Genomic DNA, 22388 nt, shown 5'->3' with positions numbered 1-22388 from the left:
GCGAGCCAAAGGTTGCGTTTCATTGGCAGGACACTTAGAAGATGCAACAAGTCCACTAAACAGACAGCTTACACTACACTCGTTCGTCTTCTGTTAGAATATTGCTGCGCGGTGTGGGTTCCTTACCAGGTGAGATTGACGGAAGACATCGAAAGGGTGCAAAAAAGGGCAGATCGTTTTGTATTATCACGTAATAGGGGAGAGAGTGTGGCAGATATGATATGAAAGTTGGGATGGAAGTCATTAAAGCAAATACGTTTTTCGTCGCGGCGAGATGTATTTACGAAATTTCAGTCACCAACTTTCTCTTCCGAATGCGAAAATATTTTGTTGAGCCCAACCTACATAGGTAGGAATGATCATCAAAATAAAATAAGAGAAATCAGAGCTCGAACAGAAAGGTTTAGGTGTTCGTTTTTCCCGCGCGCTGTTCGGGTGTGGAATGTAGGGAGATAGTATGGTTGTGGTTCGATGAACCCTCTGCCAAGCACTTAAATGTGAATTGCAGAGTAATCATGTAGATGTAGATGCAGTATGCGCCAATCGTCCAGTTGTCGTAGAATTTGTCGTATGTTGTCATACTCAGTTCGGTGGTCATATGTGTGGGAGTCTGTGACAGTGTAAAGCGACATGTTCAGGAGTTCCTAGTTGTCCGCGGATGCATGTGAGTGTTTGTCTGATATCAAAGCGGTGGAGGTATTCTGGGCATGGAACATGGCCTGTGTCGAAAGGGACCACACGGCGTACGGGATCTATACGTTTCTGCCTCATTGGTTTCTTAATATTTGGGAAGAAGAGTTGCACGCGACACCCCTTTTCTGACGAATCCCATTATGTCTGCCAGGTATCATTTCGTCTGCTGTTTAGTTGGCGCCTTTCTGTGATGTATTGTCCTATAATTTCAAATACTTCTTCGGATCTGCCGTTCTTCATCCAGTGTGCTGCTGCCCTTTGACTAGTTGTGATGTCATAGGGGCACACCTAATCTGATAATAATGTCGGCCGGTTATATTCGTAGTACCAGTGCAGTGAAATTTTTGACAGGCTGTGCCGCAGTCGGAGTCCGCCCCTGAGGAGGCGTGCGTGCCGCCTCTGGAGGACATGCTCCAGACCGCCCCCGCCGGCGGCGCGGCGCCGCTGGAGACGGCCGCGTCCCTGTCGCGCGCCTCCACGCTGGAGGCCAGCGTGCCCCCGGTGGAAGACACCGTGGCGGCGGCTGCAGCTGCTGCGACCGCCGGCAGGGAGGCGGCACTCGGCGCCCGGCCCCCGGAGGCCAGCGTGCCGCCCCCGGAGGACGCGCTGCCGCCCCAGCCGCAGCCGCCGCTCGGCACGCAGGCGTCGCTCGCCGAGAGTCTGCACGAGGCCGCCGTGCCGCCCCTGGAAGACCTGCTGGAGAAGGCCGCCCCCGCGCAGGCGCGCCCGCCCGCCTCCTTCTCCAGCCACGTCTCGCTCGCCGACAACGTGCCCGACACCGACACGGCGGACGTGCCCGACAGCGTCCAGAAACCGGCAGCGAATGTCGCCGTCGAAACGGCCGAATCCGAGAAGACGACGGAAGCGACCCCGCGGCCTCCGTCCTCTGACGGTGCAGACGAGGCGGAGGCAGGTCCTTCTCGAAAGGTCGAGCCGGAAAACTCCGCTCCTTCAGGGGAACCAGATTCCCAGACAGGAGGCGAGAAGCGCGACGCGAAAGCCGAAAGTTCCGAAACCGAACCGAAACCGAATGAAATGACAGCTGCCTTAGCTTCTGAGCCAACCTTCAGCGCAGTTTCGGATTCTGCTGACAAGACTGAACCATCCTCGTCCGGCGGAACTGCTCCGGAGGCAACCACTAGAAAAGAAGCCGCGTCGAATATTGTGCCGTCTTTGGTCGCACAGGCAGAGAAGGAAGTTTCTAAACTCGCTTTGGCGTCAGTCGAGGCATCCGTAGCGCGGAGTGTCGTCGAAGAGCCTGAGGCAGAATCGAAGAAGGAGCCGTCGGTCGCTGCAGAGTGCTCAGAGAAAGGTGATGTGGGTCAAGGCCAAAATGCGTCGGAAGCTGGTAACGAGGATGTAAAGGAGGTTGAGGAAGAAGTGAAAGGCGACAACGTCACTCGTAAAGAGGAACTGAAAACAGAAGTGCCGGAGCCAGAAGCCGGCAAAGCGTCGAATGAAACGGAGAAAGGAGGTGACGATTCGGAGAAGGTGCATGCAGAACCGACGCCATCCGAAGCAGTGCCAGTGGTGAAACCTCCCTCGCCGAAAGAGGCGACCGCACCGTCGAGTGCTGAACCTGCACTGGAGGATGCACTACAGCCGAAAGCAGCTGAAGAAGTTGCCCCACTAGTGGTCGCTGAAGCAGCAACCTCGCACGTGGGCGGAATAAGTAAGGACGAGACGGGCTCCGTGGAGAGCTTGCCGGAACCTCCGACGGCGCCCCTCTCCCCCAAGGAGAGGAGTTCTCCGCCGTCGGAGGCGGGAGAGCCGCTGTCCAGCGACGCGGCGCTGCCGTCGCCGCCGCTCAGTAGCCAGGCGTCGCTGTCGGAGAGCTTACCGGCCGCCGCCTCGGCGCCGCCCCCGCTCGCTTCCGCTTCCAACGCGGCCGCCGCCGCCGAAGACTCGCCGCTGACGAGCACCGCGACGCCGGAGCCGCCGTCCGAGGACGCGCTGCCGCCGCCCCCCGGCCAGGGCAGCAGCCGCTCCGACTCGGAGGCGACGCCGGTGCCGGAGGCGGCCGAGGCGGAGGCGGAGACGGCGTCCGTCGCCAGCGCGTCGGGCGCCCCCGCCGTCGCCGAGGACTCGCAGGCGTCGCTGCCGCCCCCGCCACCCCCGCAGGGCGCCGCTGGCGACAGCCCGCCGGACTCCACGTCGGTGGGGGCGGGCGCTGCGGACGGCGATAGCAGTCTGCCGCCGCCGCCCGACAACGACAACAACTCGCTGACTGACGTTTCCATGGTGACGGATACGGCGTCGGAGGCGGGAGACGCGCAGATTCCGCGCAGTCCGGAGACCGGCGAACAGAAGAAGAGGCCTTCTCAGGTAGGTTTCCTTTTTGTAACATCTGGCATACTTACGGAACCACGCTATCCGTAACAGTGCACTAAAAGTCTCTCTTCATAGTGATATAAAGAGGCAATACTGTAACTGATGGTTATAGGGTATTTGCGATACTAACTGTCGGTTTTGCCCAAGAAGGTGTTTGTAATAGCTGTGATGTTCATTTTGAATTGCACTTCTATGTAGAGCTATAATCAATTTTCATTTTCAGAATGAGATTTTCACTGTGCAGCGGAGTGAACGCTGATATGAAACTTCCTGGCAGATTAAAACTGGCGGTCGGACCGAGACTCGAACTCAGTTGGTAGAGTACTTGACGGCGAAAGGCAAGTTCGAGTTCGAGTCTCGGTCCGGCACACAGTTTTAATCTGCTAGGAAGTTTCATATCAGAGCACACTCTGCTGCAGAGTGAAAATCTCATTCTGGAAACATCCCCCAGGCTGTGGCTAAGCCATGTCTCCGCAATATCCTTTCTTTCATTAGTGCTAATTTACAGGAGAGCTTCTGTAAAGTTTGGAAGGTAGGAGGCGAGGTACTGGCAGAAGTAAAGCTGTGAGAACGGGGCGTGAGTCGTGCTTGGGTAGCTCAGTTGGTAGAGCACTTACCCGCGAAAGGCAAAGGTCCCGAGTTCGCGTCTCGGTCCGGCACACAGTTTCAATTTTCGTTTCCTTAATTTCTGCTTCAAACAAAAAAACATAGTACTGTTTCTTCTACTTTGGAATAATTATAATATTTGTTAGATTTATCAGCCTTTTTTACGATAAGTACATTTTTTAAATTTGTACGTCTACTACTTATCACGGTCTCCGCTGCAGCTCTATCACTTTTCTTACGGTATTTGAACGTATTCTCTCCGAACATTAGTTGAATTTCTTGTGTGATAAACGTTTCCATTTATTACTGATACATATTTATATTCGTAATCGCGTATCACAATCTCCACTTGAGCTATACCGGTTGGGTCACGTAAGACGTAACACTCCTTTTATTTCGTGAACGGTTCCATATATTGAAACGAGGTTTTCGGCAAATGATAGTATTTATTAAATATTTGTGCACATCGTCGGCACATGTCGTGTCACTGTTTGTTTGGAAAAGCCGATTTCTTGAAATCGCTAACGTTCGTAGGACACAAAAGTTCTGCAGCATCAGTGAGACAGTCTTTTACAAACTGCCCTCCGGAAAACGGCTCCCTGGAATTTTAATATTTGCTCGTCGTGCACATGTAATGTGATTGTCATTCTGGATAATAGAAAATTGTACGTTGTTCAGTAAAATAACTACAAATATAACACAACAAACGAAGAGTACAAGGACTAACAATTATCATGATTAACATTAAAAACCTATCCATTTTCTTAGGCAGACTTAATTTAGCATTCCGTTCTTCACTGTTCAATACAGTACACTTGTCTTTATAAATTGAATTGTTGTGTCTTTCAGTCGTGAACCTGCGCTGGCCACCTGTTATTCGATGGGATAGCAAACACTGTGAGTTTTCACATACCGCTGTAAAGAATAATTGTGTTTAAGTGATAAAGAACAGAGACCTCCAATGGTTCGCTCTATTGCAATACTCGCCATTTCTCAGTATGTCTCACGTAACGCTACAGTCATCAGAGGGAAGCTAGACTGGGTGTGCTTCGGTCCTCCTGGTACAGCGTAAACAAGGAAGTAGAACAATCGTCGCTCATTTGGTATACGTGTCTAGTCACAGTCACAGATGCCGCTGTTGCACTTTGCCCACTGATTGATATCTGCGCACCTGTGCAGCTCTTCCGCAATTCCGCACCGTGTGCTTGTTTAGAGCATTATCCACACTAAACGTTACGAGCTCCTCAGCATCCTATCAATTGCGGAAAACCTCGTTACGATATCTGGAACCGTACAAGAAATAAGGGGATGTTAAATTGTTACGTCTTACGAGACTCCCTCGGTCTAGCCAAAGCGTATTTTCCGATACTAGCTTCAATTTCCTTGCGATACATACTTAATGTTTTGTTAATATTATGTAATTCAAGGTATCAAAATGGCTCTAAGCACCATGGGACTTAACATCTGAGGTCATTAGTCCCCTAGGCTTAGAACTACTTAAACCTAACTAACCTAAGGACATCACACACATATCCATGCCCGGGGCATGATTCGAACCTGAAACCGTAGCAGCACAGCGATTCCGGACTGAAGTGCCTAGAGCCGCTCGGCCACACCGGCCGGCAAACAAGGTATCCACTACATCCGTACGTGCATTTTTATTATTATTATTTTTTTTTTTTTAAAGATACCGTACACGAAACGTTTTCTTACCGATAAATTGTTGAAGTTCGTATTGTGATAACTATTCCTTTTTTCTACTTATATTCATAACTGTGTATCGCAGTCTCCACTCGACTTATTGGCTAAAGTATATTTTACGATACTATCGTCGATTTATTTAAGATACACGGTGTTTTCTTATTAAATTTCATACTGGGTCTCGTGATCTATACTGCGGCTGTGGGGCTGTTTTTATGATACTCGAATAGATCTCTCTCCAAAAAATAGTTTAAGTTCTTCTTATCAAACCCTTTTATGGTGTACTACTCAGAACTCATATTTGGAACGGCGTATCACGTCATCATTTGCATCATATAGATAAAGTGTTTTTTCCTGATACCACCCAAATTTATTGACGATTAATAATTTTTAGTTCGTACTGCGTGATGCTTTTTACAGCTCTAGGACCTGTTTTTACGAACTCGATTCGTTTTGTTACCAAGAAACGTATCTCTTATTTATACGTTTTGACCATAACAGTTGTAACTCGAACTATTTTTTCCTGATGCAGTAAATTATCGTAACCAAAACTGTCAGCTTGTTGTTTCCCTCGTTTGTTGCATACTCACTACGTCACTGGTCGAAGCTCCTTATCCCAAATCAGGTTTCAGTTGTAGAGCAACCATCTTGAAATAATCGATCCTAATGCAACTGCTATCGTAAAGTACAATATGACACGTAACCAATAAGAAAGCACACCAAACAGCAAATCGTGAAAACGCTCAGAACGCGCCCAATGTACTACCAGTATGATACATACACATCAAAGGACGCACAAGAGCATTATCTTACAAATTATGATTTTATATTTACGAGTACTTTAGTTTATTCAGGTCTCCTTCAGAATAGTTCCTACAATTCTATTCGCTATGTGAATTCTTTCATGAGGTAAATATTCTTCAACTTCCGATGCGCTTTCAAACTTACGAATTACGCTTTGTGGTGTTCGTCTGCGAGCTTTCTTTTGCTCTGACGCACGATGTCACCCATCCGGCCGCAGAGCCACCCTTTACTTAGTACGCGTAAATATTGTCAGTCGAATTTCTTAATCATGTTAGTTGTGTTTCTCGCTTTATTTGTTGTTATAGTAATTTATATTGAAAGCCTACTAAATACGCAGCGTATGTTCGTAGTGGTGGAAGCCATTCGATTTTAAACACGGTGGTAACCATTTAAATAGGTCGAACTTAGAATTATATTAACACCTTCAGCTGTTGACGGGAGTTGATATATATCAACGGGGACAGGTGAAAATGTGTGCCCGGACCGGGACTCGAACCCGGGATCTCTGGCTTACATGGCAGACGCTCTATCCAGCTGAGCCACCGAGGGCACAGAGGATAGCGCGACTGCAGGGACTATCTCACGCTCGCCTCCCGTGCAATCCACATTCTCACCTTGTATGTCCACACACTACACTCGTTGTGTCCCTACCCAACACACTCATTACTCGTGGAAGACATTCTTACCAAGTCCCGTAAGAGTTCGGGAAATATGTGAGCATCCGCACAGAAGAAGAAGGCCATGGCCGGTATTACTAGAACTATATACTTATGTGGATATAGTGTCTTCTTTCGGACATGTCCGAAAGAACACATATCATATTCATATAAGTATTTAAATAGGTAGTTATATGTTTTTATAACAACATCAGAAACACTGTTTCGAAAGAAAAGGAGTTTAAAAACACACTGAAACATTCGTGTCGCAACTTAATAAACTGAAACCATTCCTGCTCACCCTACTCGCTGCTATTATGGATCTGTTATCATAATCCAAATTAACAACCAACCCGGAATATACATCAGATTCAAACATTAGTTGAAGTTTCTGGTTTCACGGTAATTTACTAATATATAGAAGTGTGCAATGTTCTGGTGGCTTAATACATAAGAGGTTAGCTGAAACTTCCTGGCAGATTAAAGATGTGTGCCGGACCGAGACTCGAACTCGGGACCTTTGCCTTTCGAGGGCAAGTGCTGCAAGGTTCGCAGGAGAGCTTCTGTAAAGTTTGGAAGGTAGGAGACGAGATACTGGCAGAAGTAAAGCTGTGAGGAGGTGGCGTGAGTCGTGCTTGGGTAGCTCAGTTGGTAGAGCACTTGCCCGCGAAAGTCAAAGGTCCCGAGTTCGAGCCTCGGTCTGGCACACAGTTTTAACCTGCCAGGATGTTTCATATCAGCGCACACTCCGCTGCAGAGTGAAAATCTCATTCAAGAGGTTAGCTGTCAGACAAAAAATTCCATTAGCAGTCGGTCTCAAGGTTATTTCTGCTACTTGATCTTCTTTCATCTCTGGCAATGATTTGCGTATATGAAAAATGACGATTTGTTCGTGCTTCGAAATTCACGTTAAGACGTACGTCCCCCTACAAGTGGCTAGTAAAATTAGTTCGCAGGCCGGGGAAAGGAAAAGGTGCACAACCTCCAACATGGCCAAACCGAATAAAGCACTGTGGCGTCGAAAGCGTCCTTCTGGTTGAAGACACTATTACATTCCACAATGTTTACGGATGTGAATAGAAACGTACAATGAGGCAGATTAAGACCTTTTACAAGTTCGCACTTATTCCACAAGAGGCTCCTCATGACTTCGTTGCCTCTTCGGACACTTAGCTGTTTGCCACTTGTTATTTCAAAGCAATACAGTAGTAACTATCTGGAATTACGAGGTCATCAAGTCGGAGTCTCGACATTGAATTCGTATTTCAGATGAAATCATTAATTAATTACTTCAATGAAAAGTAAAACTGGTTCCAATGGCTCTGAGCACTATGGGACTTAACTTCTAAGGTCATCAGTCCCCTAGAACTTAGAACTACTCAAACCTAACTAACCTAAGGACATCACACACATTCATGCCCGAGGCAGGATTCGAACCTGCGACCGTAGCGGTCGCGCGGTTCCAGACTGTAGCGCCTAGAACCACTCGGCCACTCCAGCCAGCTGAAGACGTAAATCAAACGGACTATACACACACGAATAACCAAACATGTGTCTGCTTCAGGCATATTCATACGAATACTCTTACGAACTCTGAAATGTTTCAAGGTAGAAAGATAATGTGGAAATTGGCAGCCTTTTAGAAGGAACTGAAGTAGGGTACTTGACGTATCAGCTTGAAAGGAGCTACTAAAGAGTGGCCATGGAGATATCGCGGAGGTGCTTTCGCATACTGAGTTTTATGAATGAGATTTGAAATCTGGTTTTGGCGACAGTTTGGTGGGTTGACATATTACCAAATAGCGAAATTTCATGTTCACGTAATCTGCCAACGGTTCTGTGCTTTACCTCGTTTTATTTGGTATTGATTCCGTTCAAATGGTTCAAATGGCTCTGAGCACTATGGGACTAAATTGCTGTGGTCATTAGTCCCCTAGAACTTAGAACTACTTAAACCTAACTAACCTAAGGACATCACACACATCCATGCCCGAGGCAGGATTCGAACCTGCGACCGTAGCAGTCGCACGGTTCCGGACTGCGCGCCTAGAACCGCGAGACCACCGCGGCTGCATATTGATTCCGTCCTTAATAGAAAAGATTAAGCAATAGAGGAGCAAGTCCATTCTTTCACGCTGACATTGAAGCTAAGAGCGCTCAATGAACTGGGACTGGTACAAGGAGAAGCCAGTGAATCTGAATACGCAACTATAACATTCTACATTGTTATTGAATCTTCAGACAGCGTTGTAGCTTCAGCGCCTTCGTTTCTGTTACCACGCCATACTGTATGCATAATTACTGTCGTTTTTACTTTGTTTTCTAATATATCCAAGTAAAGCAGCGTTGTGTTCCCCTGAGGACGGAGTAGAATTTTCTCAGCCGGATAAAAAAATTCTTATTTATGTGAATTGCCCATGAATGCGTTTTCTCTTTGCATGTTAATACCTTATTTCAAAGAATAAAAATGCTGCAGAGTATTAGGGAAAATGCTTTTCGGTATAAACTAACGACGAAATAGTGTGAAGCTGCACGCACATTTAGTGTGTCAGGACTGAAGCTTGCCGTATTAATTTTGGCAAGCACACAAATATGCCTTGCGGTTTCAAAAGCTGACACAGTTTCAGAAGTGCGCAGCACTACACATTCTAATTTTGACTACCAGCGTTTTCGTCTTGTAACAGCTATTTTCGGTTTGCAACTTATTTTGTTTTTGTGGAGTCGTCGTTAATACCTCTCCTGTAGACGATGGCTTGTCTTTCTTAATGCCAGAGTCATGTCGAGCATAGCAACATGTGCTTCGTGCTTTCGAAATACCTTACCCCGCTCCCCGTCAATCACTCAGTCACGAGGAGAGGGTGACATAGAGAGAGAGATTGCCAGCAAGTGTAGCTGAATTCATTAAGATTTATGTTCCAGCGCATTGCCTCAGAGCAATAAAATATAAAACCTTCCCAGGCACCCAGACACATTAAACTAAATCACTAGAGGGAACTTTCTGGCAGATTAAAACTGTGTGTCGGACCGAGACTCGATATCGGGACCTTTGACTTTCGCGGGCAAGAGCTCCAACGACTGCGCCACCCAAGCACGACTCACGACCCTTCCTCACAGCTTCAATTCTGCCAGTACCTCGTCTCCTACCTTCCAAACTTCACAGAATCTCTTCTGCGAACCTTGCAGAACTATCACTCCTGAAAGAAAGGCTACTGCGGAGACAAGGCTTAGCTACAGCCTGGGGGGATGTTTCCAGAACGACATTTTACTTCTGCAGCGGAGTGTGTCCCGATACGAAATTTCCTGATTCGGTTTCTAATGGCAGAACCTGTAAGGAAAGATACTTTGTAGCTTATATATGAGAATAATTATGCACGACCTAAATCGTTTGAAGAAGAGGACTTTCTGGAAGAAATAGTTAAGTTAACATCTGAGGATATAATTGGAATTCATCTGTCGACCATTAGTAATACCATCTATCTTACGTTAAAGAATCCCGAAAAATGTGACCAAATTGTAGAATTATAAGGGAACAACTTAAAGTTCAAACATTCTGACGACAACGTTTAAGTTACTCACGCTGGACTTGGAATCATAAGTATTAGAGTTTTCGAACTACCATTTGAAATAACCTCAGAGCAGATTAATGCAGTGTTGAAGCCTTATGACACCATTCTAAGTAACATTACTGGGAAGTGGTCCGAATGCACATAAATTCCCGGTCTTAAATGGCGTGCAGCAGGTTAAAATTGACTTGATAAAGCATATTCCCTCCAATGTTAGCCTATGTGGATATATGTCCGTTGTTATTTAGCGCCGAGCGACACAACTACGGACGGGGGAGGCACTTGTTCTACATCTACATCTATATGGATATTCTGCAAATCACAGTTAAGTACCTGTCAGAGTGTTCATCGAAGCACCTTCACAATTCTCTATTACTCCAATCTCGTATAGCGCGTGGAAATAATCAACACCCATATCTTTCCCTACGAGCTCTGATTTCCCTTATTTTATCGTGGTGATCGTTCCTCCCTATCAAGGTCGGTATCAACAAAATATTTTCGCATTCGGAGGAGAAATTTGGTGATTGGAATTTCGTGAGAAGATTCCGTCGCGTCCAAAAACGCTTTACTTTCAATGATGTCCAGCCCAAATCCTGTATCATTTCTGTGACACTCTCTATCATATTTCGCGCTTGAACTTTTTCGATGTACTCCGTCAGTCATATCTGGTAAGGATCCCACACCGTGCAGAAGTATTCTAAAAGATGATGGACAAGCGTAGTGTAGGCAGTCTCCTTAGTAGGTCTGTTACATTGTCTAAATGTCCTGCCTCTAAAAGGCAGTCTTTGTTTAGCCTTCCCCACAACATTTTCTATGTGTTACTTCCAATTTAAGTTGTCCGTAATTGTAATACCTAGGTATTTACTTGAATTTATGGCTTTTAGATTAGACTGATTTATCGTGTAACTGAAATTTAACGAGTCCCCTTTGGCACTCATGTGGATGGCCTCACACTTTTCGTTATTTAGGGTCAACTGCCACTTTTTGCACCATTCAGATATCTCTTCTAAATCGTTTTGCAATTTGTTTTGATCTTCTGATGAGTTTATTAGTCGATAAACGACAGCGCCATCTGCAAACAACGAAAGACGGCTGCTCAGATTGTCTCCCAAATCGTTTATATAGATAAGGAACAGCAAAGAGCCTATAACACTACCTTGGGGAACTCCTGAAATCACTTCTGTTTTACTCGATGACTTTCCGTCAATCACTACGAACTGTGACATCTCTGACAGGAAATCACAAATCCAGTCACATAACTGAGACGATATTCCACAAGCACGCAATTTCACTACGAGCCGCTTGTGTGGTACAGCGTCAAAAGCCTTCCGGAAACCCAGAAATACAGAATCGATCTGAAATCCCTTGTCAATAGCACTCAACAATTCATGTGAATAAAGAGCTAGATGTGTTTCACAGGAACGATGTTTTCTAAACCCATGTTGACTGTGTGTCAATAGACCGTTTTCTTCGAGGTAATTCATAATGTTCGAACACAATATATGTTCCAAAATCCTGCTGCATATCAACGTTGACGATATGGGCCTGTAATTTAGTTGATTACTCCTACTACCTTTCTTGAATATTGGTGTGACCAGTGCAACTTTCCAGTCTTTGGGTACGGATCTTTCGTCGACAGACAGTTGTATATGATTGTTAAGTATGGAGCTAATGCATCAGAATACTCCGAAAGGAACCTAATTGGTATACAGTCTGGACCAGAAGACTTGCTTTCATTAAGTGATTTAAGTTGCTTCACTACTCCGAGGATATTTACTTCTACGTTACACATGTTGGCAGCTGTTCTCGATTCGAATTCTGGAAAATTTACTTCGTCTTATTTTGTGAAGGCATTTCGGAAGGCTGTGTTCCACCCACCATGTCACAGCTACCGATAATGTACGTCGCAGCAGCCTGTGGAACCGAGCTGCTGCTACGGTCGCAGGTTCGAATCCTGCCTCAGGCATGGATGTGTGTGATGTCCTTAGGTTAGTTAGGTTTAAGTAGTTCTACGACTAGGGGACTGATGACCTCAGTTGTTAAGTCCCATAGTGCTTGGAGCCTTTTGATTTTTTGTTATTTTTACATGTTACCTCCTTCCCAGTCCTACCTTACGCAGGGGTGCCTTCAGGGTCGTATCAAGTGGGTGGTGAAACAGGTCTCTCCAACAATGTATACAGAAGAGGGAGCGCAAAAGCTGACCGAAAACAGAAAGAAAGGCTTCAAATAGGAACGAGGAGAGGTATATGAGTTGCTCTATCTCTCGAGTTCCACTCTTGTGCCTACAAGAAGCTACGTTTCCGTCGGTTTGAAAATATAAACATGTGCTGTTGTCAGAATGAATTGTTTGAATTAGGGTGCTTCAAATAAAAAGTGGATTGAAAAGCATATTTCACGTAAATCACACCATTTCTTCTGATTTTGTTTTGCTCAAAAAACGTTTTAACTGAGGCTCTGTATCTTATCTTGAAAAGTACGCAGATCACCTAGTGCGAAATATGGCAGTAATATTTACACAGCGGAGCTAATTAGCTTATTTGAAGTTCCAGGTGAACGAGCTGATGAAGAGCACTGACACGACTACTCATTTGAATACTTTGAAGGTGTTTTTCAAAGTAAATGGGTTAAGAGATGTCTATCCATATATCGAAACAGCTTTGATGATATTTAGGGCACTGCAAGGGACTGCAGCATCTTGTGAACTCAGTTTCGGCGTATTAAATATGGTAAACGACCTAGGTAAAGTTTGGGAGGGAGCAGACGGATAAATTCAGCTATCTTGTCAAGAGAACGACATAGTTGGTGAACTCGAAGCACGGAAGTAAAAAGTAAAATTATAACTAAAACACAGTTACTAGAAAGGGATATTTTCTTAATTCTTAGTTGTAACCCTTTTTACTGTTATATATAACTCATAATTTATTTGCTATTAATAATTTGTGAGTAGCAAATAAAATACATTCTGTATTATACAGCATACTAAAATCAATACACACTAGTTGATATAAACAACAGTGTACATAATTTTTCTTCCATTTTTTAAAAGATGACTGTTCAATTTGTGATTCATTTAATACAATGATAGATTTAATTTATTGTGTGAAATATTTTTTAGCAGAGTAGTTCAATTAAGCAATATTTCTCAATAATGCTTCATTTTTATTAAACCTACTTACAGAATTATAGAATTTGCTAAATCTTCAAAGGAAAAGTTGCAAAAGGTACTTTCACAGAGGGGTTTGGGGCAGTAGGAGGGAGGGGGCGTAGCTTTGGCAGTTCTGGCAGCGGCACAGGATGACCTTGATGTGAGTCTAGATGCATTACTCCTGCAGTAGTTTTGCCTGCATAGTAAGCCGTTTGTCCATTAAGTTCGGATGAATTTTTTTCATGCATTGCCGGGCTATATTTACATGTGCTGCCCTTCTCTCCTCTACCCCCTAACCTCATGACTGTGTCTTAGGGACGTGCTATCCCCAAGGGAATGTTTTCGTATAGTAGGTTCAAATGCTCTATGCACTATGGGACTTAACATCTATGGTCGTCAGTCCCCTAGAACTTAGAACTACTTAAACCTAACTAACCTAAGGACATCACACAACACCCAGTCATCACGAGGCAGAGAAAATCCCTGGCCCCGCCGGGAATCGAACCCGGGAACCCGGGCGTGGGAAGCGAGAATGTTACCGCACGACCCGTATAGTAGGTCATACGTATACTAAGTTAGATGGCAACTGCTCCAAGCATACGAGAGTTAAACTTAAAATGTCATCCCTTCTCCTACCATTACACCCCTCCCCTCTCCCTCAAGAGGTTAAATGTTATAGGCGCTGAGGTCAAACAACCCACGAAACTGTGTGGTCGACGTAGGTTCGAATAAATGTAGTCAATTTTCGATTATTTTACATGACACTCCCTACACAGCCCACCTGTAAGGCTGCGAGGAGTGTACTATGTATACATATTTTTTGGACCGTAAGTCATACATGTTGCAGGTTTGCTTGAATTGCTCGAGACGTTTTACATTTATGCTTACATGTCACCACTTTCTCACAACCATCCGTCCAAAGAAGGATGATACAGTATTTTTTTTTTTTTTTTTGCCCTGCTGAAACAGTCTCTTTGTGCCAAGTCAAATCTGTAAACACATCTATTATGAAACGTCCCCTTAGAAAAATTATACAAGACTGGTCTATGTGAAACGTCCTCTTTGAACAATTATACACGAATGTGCTTAAACTGACACACAATATCTTTAGCGCAACGCAATCTGACTTCCAAAAATCCCTACGAAAGAATGGCCCTGACTAACATTAATCTATATGTTTCACAAATCACTTACCTCACAAAAATCTTCGTTACTCGAACTACTGCAATACAGCGAGCGCCAGTACTGCCAGCTAACTAAAAGATTCAAACTACGGAAGTCACTAACTACTGATAGGCATAGTTAGCAAATGAAAGATTCTAATAGAGAACAAACAATGTATTTACCTCACTAGTCATAATATATATAGCAGTTCATGACACCAATTCTTACAAATTTCAAAACTCTGCCATCTCTCTCCCCACGTCCACCACTGCTGGCGGCTCACCTCCAACTGCCCAACGCCACGCGCTATTAGCATCCAGCTGCCGCTGCCCAACACTACAATGGCAGACAACAATGCAAACTAAACACAGACTGCGCACAGCACAGCCAGTGATTTTTCATACCGAGCGCTAAGCGGCGTTACCAATAAGAAAACCTAAACAGCCTACTTACACTATAGCCATACTCTACAAACTACTGTGAACTGCGTAGCTGAGAATAATTCCCAAAGTGCAACCTATTAAGGCACCAGCCATTTCCATTTGCGTATGGAACGAGTGAAGAATACTTGTTTTAATGACTATGTGGTAGCTGTAATTAATCTTGTCTTCACGATCCCTGTGGGAATGACATGTTGAAGACTGTAGTGTTTTCGTAGATTCCTCACGTAATTCCATTATGCTCTCTAAAGATTTCCAAATAGTCTAATTTGCTAGGGGCTACACACCCTGAAGCTGGGTTAGATTCCCGATACTGTTAAGGATTTTTACTGTGGTGGGAAGACTGAAACAGGGTGCACTCATCCATACCACGTCCAATGATGCCATTGGCAGCGGATGACACGGCGGTCGGTCCGTACCGGTGGGCCCGCCAGGACGGAGTTTCTGTTTACAAACACATGAGCAATATTGTAATATAGCACGCGTGAGGTTTTTGTAAGCATTCTCCTTTGTAAACTGAATGCGTATCCCGTGATTCTGCCAATGGACCCAAACCTATCACTTGCTTTAACTATGTGGCCTGTCCGCTTCATATTCCCACAAATTGTTACGGTCAGTTATCAGTTGACTGATTCCAGTTGCGACTCAGTGATATTATAGTCATCGGATATCACGTTATTTCTTTTTGTGAGACCACAGTTTTCCACTTCTGAATATTTACGGCAAGTTGCCAATGTTTACACCGCCGGCCGATGTGGTCGAGCCGGTTCTAGGCACTTCAGTCTGGAACCGCGCCACCTCTACGGTCGCAGGTTCGAATCCTGCCTCGGGCACGGATGTGTGTGATGTCCTTAGGTTAGGTAGACTTTCATAGTTTTAAGTTCTAGGGGACTGATGACCTTAGAAGTTAAGTCCCATAGTGCTCAGAGCCATTTGACCCATTTAAACTAATGTATACACCACTTTGAAATCTTATAATCTTATTGATAATTTCTGAAGATTTATTCAGATTACACTTCGTTATACATAACTGCATCATATGCGAAAATCTTGAAGTTTACCGTGTCATTAATATATAATATCAACAGCAAGAATCCCAATACACTTCGCTGGAGCACACCTGCTGTTGCTTCTAAATATGTCGACGATTCCCCAGGCAAGATAAGGCGTTCCACCCTCACAAATTTTGTTTGATACGAAGTGTGCGCTAATATAAAACTTCCTGCTAGATTGAAATTGTGTGCCGGACCGAGACTCGAACTCGGGACGTTTGCCTTTCGCGGACAAGTGCTCTATAATCTGAGCTACCCAAGCATGACTCACAACGCGTCCTCACAGCTTTAATTCCGTCAGTATTTCGTCTCCTACCTTCCAAACTTCGCAGAAGCTCTCCTACAGACCTTTGAATTTTGGAAGGTAGGAAAAGAGGTACCGGCGGAATTAATGCTGTGAGGACGGGTCGTGAGCCGTGCTCGGGTATCTCAGATGATAGATCACTTGGCTGCGAAACTCAAAGTTCCGGAGTTCGAGTCTGGGTCCGGCACACACTTTTAATCTGCCAGGAAGTTCCATGAACAGTAGCACGAAAACAACCGATCAGCTTCACCGTTTCTGACATGCTCGTTCCCAGGCGCCGAACTATAACAATCAGCCGTTTATAAAATTCGATTGTGACAGTGGAGTTCCAAATTTTTGACCCATAGTGTCTCTATAATGATTCCCCATTCGTCTCCGTTCCGCTTATAGCCCCTTTTTTTTTATCTCGTTACGTGCCTGCAACTCCTCCAAGGGACATTCAGTCTTACATTGGGTAGTGGTTAGGATGTTTTGGCTCATCAAGGTACGCAGATAAAATGTTGGCTTGAACAATTTTCCTTTTTCCAACAGTGCTCCAAAGGAGGGCAGCTTATCCAGACTCAGGTTGCAAGTGTGGCTGAGTGTGTGGTTGATTTGGTCAGGTGGAGGAGCTGGCTGAGTGTGTGCTTGTTCTGGACTAGCTGGTTACGTGTGTGGTTGTTTAGGTCAGGTGGTAGACCTGGCTGAGTATGTGGTTGTTCTGGACGAGCTTTTTAAATATGTGGTTGTTTAGGTCAGGTGGAGGAGCTGGCTAAGTGTGTGGTTGGTTTGGTCAGATGGAAAAGCTGGCTGAGTGTGTGGTTGTTCTGGACGAGCTGGTTAAGTGTGTGGTTGTTTAGGTCAGGTGGAGGAGCTGGCTAAGCATGTGCTTGGTTTGGTTGGGTGGAAGACCTGGCTGAGTATGTGGTTGTTCTGGACGAGCTGGTTAAATGTGTGGTTGTTTAGGTCAGGTGGAAGAGCTGGCTAAGTGTGTGGTTGGTTCTGAGTGTGTGGTAGTTCCGGACGAGCTGGTTAAGTGTGTGGTTGTTTAGGTCAGGTGGTAGACCTGGCTGAGTATGTGGTTGTTCTGGACGAGCTTTTTAAATATGTGGTTGTTTAGGTCAGGTGGAGGAGCTGGCTAATAGTGTGGTTGGTTTGGTCAGATGGAAAAGCTGGCGGAGTGTGTGGTTGTTCTGGACGAGCTGGTTAAGTGTGTGGTTGTTTAGGTCAGGTGGAGGAGCTGGCTAAGTGTGTGGTTGTTTTGGTCGGGTGGAGACCTGGCTGATTATGTGGTTGTTCTGGACGAGCTGGTTAAATGAGTGGTTGTTTAGGTCAGGTGGCGGAGCTGGCTAAGTGTGTAGTTGGTTTGGTCAAATGGAAAAGCTGGCTGAATGCGTGGTTGTTCTGGACGAGCTGGCTAAGTGTGTGGTTGTTTTGGTCAGATGGAGGAGCTGTCGGCGCTCCAGCGACCGCAGGAGTGCGCCGAGCTGCCGCACCAGCAGCGGGGAGCCGCGCCGCTGGAGAACTCTCCAGACGACCTCGCTGAACTGGAGGAGGAAGAATCCGTAAGAAATGTCGCACGCGCTACTGCCTCCGACGCATTCTACTAAATTTTCATTGCATAAGACGTTGTTGTAATTATATTAGATTTTCCTATTACCTAGTAGCTTGTTTGCCACTTTGTACCTTCTATGTCTCGTTAAACCTGAATATTGCATTCTAAGAATAGCGTCTCTGAAGGATGATCTGGATCACACTTCGATAGATCGTTCGCATACTTTCCGGTGTAAAAAGTTGAGAATGTTCTTGCTTTATAGTCCGACCTAATATTTTTGAAGATGAGTGTACTTTTCCTATCAACCCTCTCCATTTCAGTTGCACCATGGAAGTAAGTTCACTCACAAACAGCCGCAGAATTGAATGTATCTGCAGCCTCTATGACTTAATAGTTCAAAAACAGAATCTCCTCACGCGTTGTTGTTACTTTTAATTGGGAATGATTTACAGCCACTTGGCACTAAATTCAGCGCAGGTAAGAATTTTTCCTGCTTCAGAAATGAGTTACAGCAACACAGCATATGTGGCTGGACGTCTTGTCGCGTCTCAGCTGAATCGTGGTATATTGAATATCAATTGGAAACATAAGCCAGTATATTATTCTCATTGAAGTAAATAAAAAACCTGAGGTACATGAAAATATTGTTTTAGATTAAACTTCCGATATATTGACACACATGATTACCAACTCCTTTTTCTTTCAACATTCAGTTCTTTACACTTTTCTAGGTGTTTATCAGGTGCCGAAGACAAAAGTACAGACCCAGTTACAATAACCATATATTTATTTTTTTCACAAGCAATACTTTCATTATATCGTCCGTGAGTAGTAGGTCTCTGTGAGGAGTGAACTTTCCGATTACAAATAATAGTTTACGCTGTCTAATATTCCGCTCCCTCTTGTCTGTTCGCCTTCGTTTGTGTCATGATACTGCTCACAGATGCCGCTTCTATCGACTGTAAATGCTGTTTTCGACAACTTGCGCCTAACGTAGTTACGTTCAAGCAAACGGAAAAAGAAAATTTTAATTGATTTATAATCCCATCTGAATCTAACATTAACCTCTTTCTGCTGTAGTATCTTATTTATAACATTCCGAGGAACCACTGCTGAGGTACGTTAAACACTAACCACCACCACCATTGCTGAGGTAACTGGTTCAGGATACCTTAGCTCATGTCACTGCCATATGTGTATTCTTCATACAAAAATTTATTTTTGAAAATTTTATTCCTTATTTTGCCAAAACATCATGAGTTGGTACTTTACATTATTTTTCGACACCACTGTGATGGGCCACCCTACATGTACTGTTTGTTATTCTTCTTCAACATTTTCCTTCTGAACAGGTTCATTCATTGAGAGTTATACGTATTTCTTTCTGATACTACTGTATGACATGGATTCACTGATGAATGCAGTCTTTCTGTTTCCTTATGTCTTCTATGTTACGGCATCTTCTGTAATATTAGTTCGAAAGCAACGAAGTTCTGTTTTTGTCAGTTCAATTTTGATTTATAATATGTTTCTCACTTTCTGACACTCTTCGTTATGTGCTACTTTGATTATTTGTTTATCACCACCCACATTCTGTCCTTACCGGCTTCTGCATTTAGTTAACCATGTTTTTCGAATCCTCCTTCCTCTCAGCCGGGAAAACTGTATGATAAGCGAAGAGCACATTGTTACCTCCTCCATAGCGTCCCAATTGTTTAAAATCAGCGTGTTCTACACTGAAGCGGCAAAGAAACAGGTATAGGCATATGTATTCAAAGAGAGAGATATGGAAACAGGCAGAATACGGCGCTGCGATCGGCAACGGCTATATATGACAAGTGTCTGTGTTCGCAGCTCGTGGTCTACTGGCTAGCGTTACTACCTATGGATCACCGGGCCACGGGTTCGATTCCCGGCTGGGTGGGGCATTTTCTCTAACCGGAAACTGAGCATTTGTGTTGTCCACCTCCTCCTCCTCCTCATCATCATCATTCGTGTCAGTGGCTACATTGGACTGTGAAGAAAAATTGGACTTTGAAAAAATTGGGATTTTGAACGGGCGCTGATGAGCGCGCAGGTGAGCGCCCCACAAAGCAAACATCATCAGCAGCAGCAAGTGTCTGGCGCAGTTGTTAGATTGGTCACTGCTGCTACAGTGGCAAGTTATCAAGATTAAAGTGAGTTTCAACGTAGCGATGAAATGGTTATTTTACCGTGCGACCATTTCACGAATGTACAGTGAATATCAAGAAAAAAAAACCATCAAATCTCCGACACTTCAGCCACCGGAAAAAGGTCGCCCAAGGACGGGACCAACGATGACTGAATAGAACCGTTCAACGTAACAGAAGTGCAACCTTACCGCAAATTTCTGCAGATTTCAAAGCTGGGCCATCAGCAAGTGGCAGCGTGAGAACCATTCAACGAAAAATCATCGATATGGGCTTTCGGAACCGAAGGCCTACTCATATACCCTTTATGACTGAAAGACATAGAACTTTACGCCTCACCTGGGGCTGTCAACACCGACATTGGACTGATGATGACTGGAAGCATGTTGCCTGATCGGATGAGTCTCGTTTCAAATTGTGTCGAGCGGATGGACGTGCACGAGTATGGAGACAACTGCATACATCCATTGACCCTGCATGTCAGAAGGAGACTGTTCACGCTCGGCAAGGTTCTGTAATGGTGTGGTGCCCGTGCAGTTGGAGTGATATGGGCCCTTGATACATCTAGATATGACTCTGACAGGTGACACATACGTACATTGCGACGGACGTGGGCAGTTCCAGCTGGACAGAGCGACACCCCACACGTCCAGAATTGCTACAGATTGACTCCAGGAACACTCTTCCGAGGTCAAATACTTCCACTGGCCACCAAACTCCCCAGACATGAACATTATCGAGTATATCTGGGATGTCTTGCACCGTGCTGTTCACAATGGATCCCCCCCCCCGCCCCAGTCACACTCTTACGGATTTGTGGACAACTCTGCAGGATTCATGATGTCAATTTCGTCCAGCACTACTTCAGACATTAGTCGAGTCCACGCCGCATCGTGTTGCGGCAATTGTGCATGTTGGTGGTTTTTGTACATGATAATAGGCGGGTGTTCCAGTTATTTGGGTTCTTCAGTGTACGTGGATATTTTAAACTACACGATTGTTTATGCATTATCAGTTTCTTTCCTTCATCAGCTGATGTGTATTTTTACACCTGAACTATCAGCACTGCAACCGTTAACACAGGACTAGAGAGCTCGTAACTCCATCTTCATAAGAGACCGTTTGATATGGAACGAGAGTGCTTACCGAGCTATGTCTTACAAATTTGTCAGAATGCTGTACATTATCGGAGTGCTTGGTATTTCTAATAAAACAGGTACTCTTATGTTAAATGAGGACATGCCGTAGTTTAGTCAAGTAGTTTAGCTGAAAGGTAGATGAACGTAGAGCAGGCTTCTGTTATTCTTTATGATACGTAAACTCCTCCCTAAGACTTGCAGAGATTGATCTTAATGTTATGCATGATTGCATAATCAAAATATCCCCGGGTGTACTGCCGGTCTACACTGTCCAACGGGCACAATATTTCGGCGACCATACATGTCGCCATCATCAGGTGAACTGACGGACTGAGCTCCTGTGAACGTACGGTACGGAGATCCGTACGCTATGGGTGCTCAGATGGAACTGGGTTCGGTCGCGGCGGCGGCCGATTTAAATACCCTCCGCCCGCGGAGCTCTCCCCGCCGTCCGCGCCCCGTGCCACGGTCGCGCGGTGGAACAGATTGCGACGGCGTCTGAGATGACGTCGGTGTGATGGCTCTGTCCGCCGTGGTCGTCACAACTATACGTTTGCTCGATTTACTCTTGATTAACCCCATCGCTGGGTCCCAAGCCTTGCTAAGATTATAGCCACAGTCACAGTTTATGGGGTCGTCATTGGTGCGAATTCCAATGGCCTCTCTAACAACGCTGTCCCAGTATCTCGACGTCTGTACCAGAATCCTCGTGCGGTCATACTCCATAGCGTGATTTTCCGACAAACAATGTTCAGCGACCGCCGACTTGCTCGGATACATCAGTCGAGTGTGCCTCTGGTGTTCACGGCATCGACCCTCGACGGTACGCACCGTCTGACCAATATACGACTTGCCACACTGACACGGATTCTGGTACACGCCGGCCTTCCTCAAACCGAGGTCATCTTTGGCGCTCCCCACGAGTGCACGAGTTTTATTCGGAGGACAAAACACAGTTCCGACCCGGTGTTTCTTCAAAATGCGGGCGATTTTCCCCGAGAGTGCGCCTGTGTATGGAATAAATGCAGTGCCTACCTCCTCCCTCGTGACTTCATCTATCTCAACAGGTTGTGCTGTAGTGGTTG

The 22388-nt window shown here is 45.2% G+C and overlaps 1 protein-coding gene across 3 annotated transcripts in view; it reads left to right on the top strand.

Moving 5' to 3' along the window:
* LOC126267356 (titin-like) overlaps positions 1–22388 on the top strand; it is a 548344-nt gene that overhangs the window by 492189 nt on the left and 33767 nt on the right. For all 3 annotated transcript variants that reach the window (XM_049972489.1, XM_049972491.1, XM_049972490.1), the window contains 2 exons: positions 1045–3018; positions 17881–18003. In XM_049972489.1, coding sequence (XP_049828446.1) covers positions 1045–3018; positions 17881–18003 — 2097 coding nt within the window. The remainder of the gene's footprint in view (positions 1–1044; positions 3019–17880; positions 18004–22388) is intronic.

The sequence above is a fragment of the Schistocerca gregaria genome, chromosome 4 (assembly GCF_023897955.1).
Source record: "Schistocerca gregaria isolate iqSchGreg1 chromosome 4, iqSchGreg1.2, whole genome shotgun sequence".
Lineage (NCBI taxonomy): Eukaryota > Metazoa > Arthropoda > Insecta > Orthoptera > Acrididae > Schistocerca > Schistocerca gregaria.
This window is presented reverse-complemented; position numbering and strand designations above follow the sequence as displayed.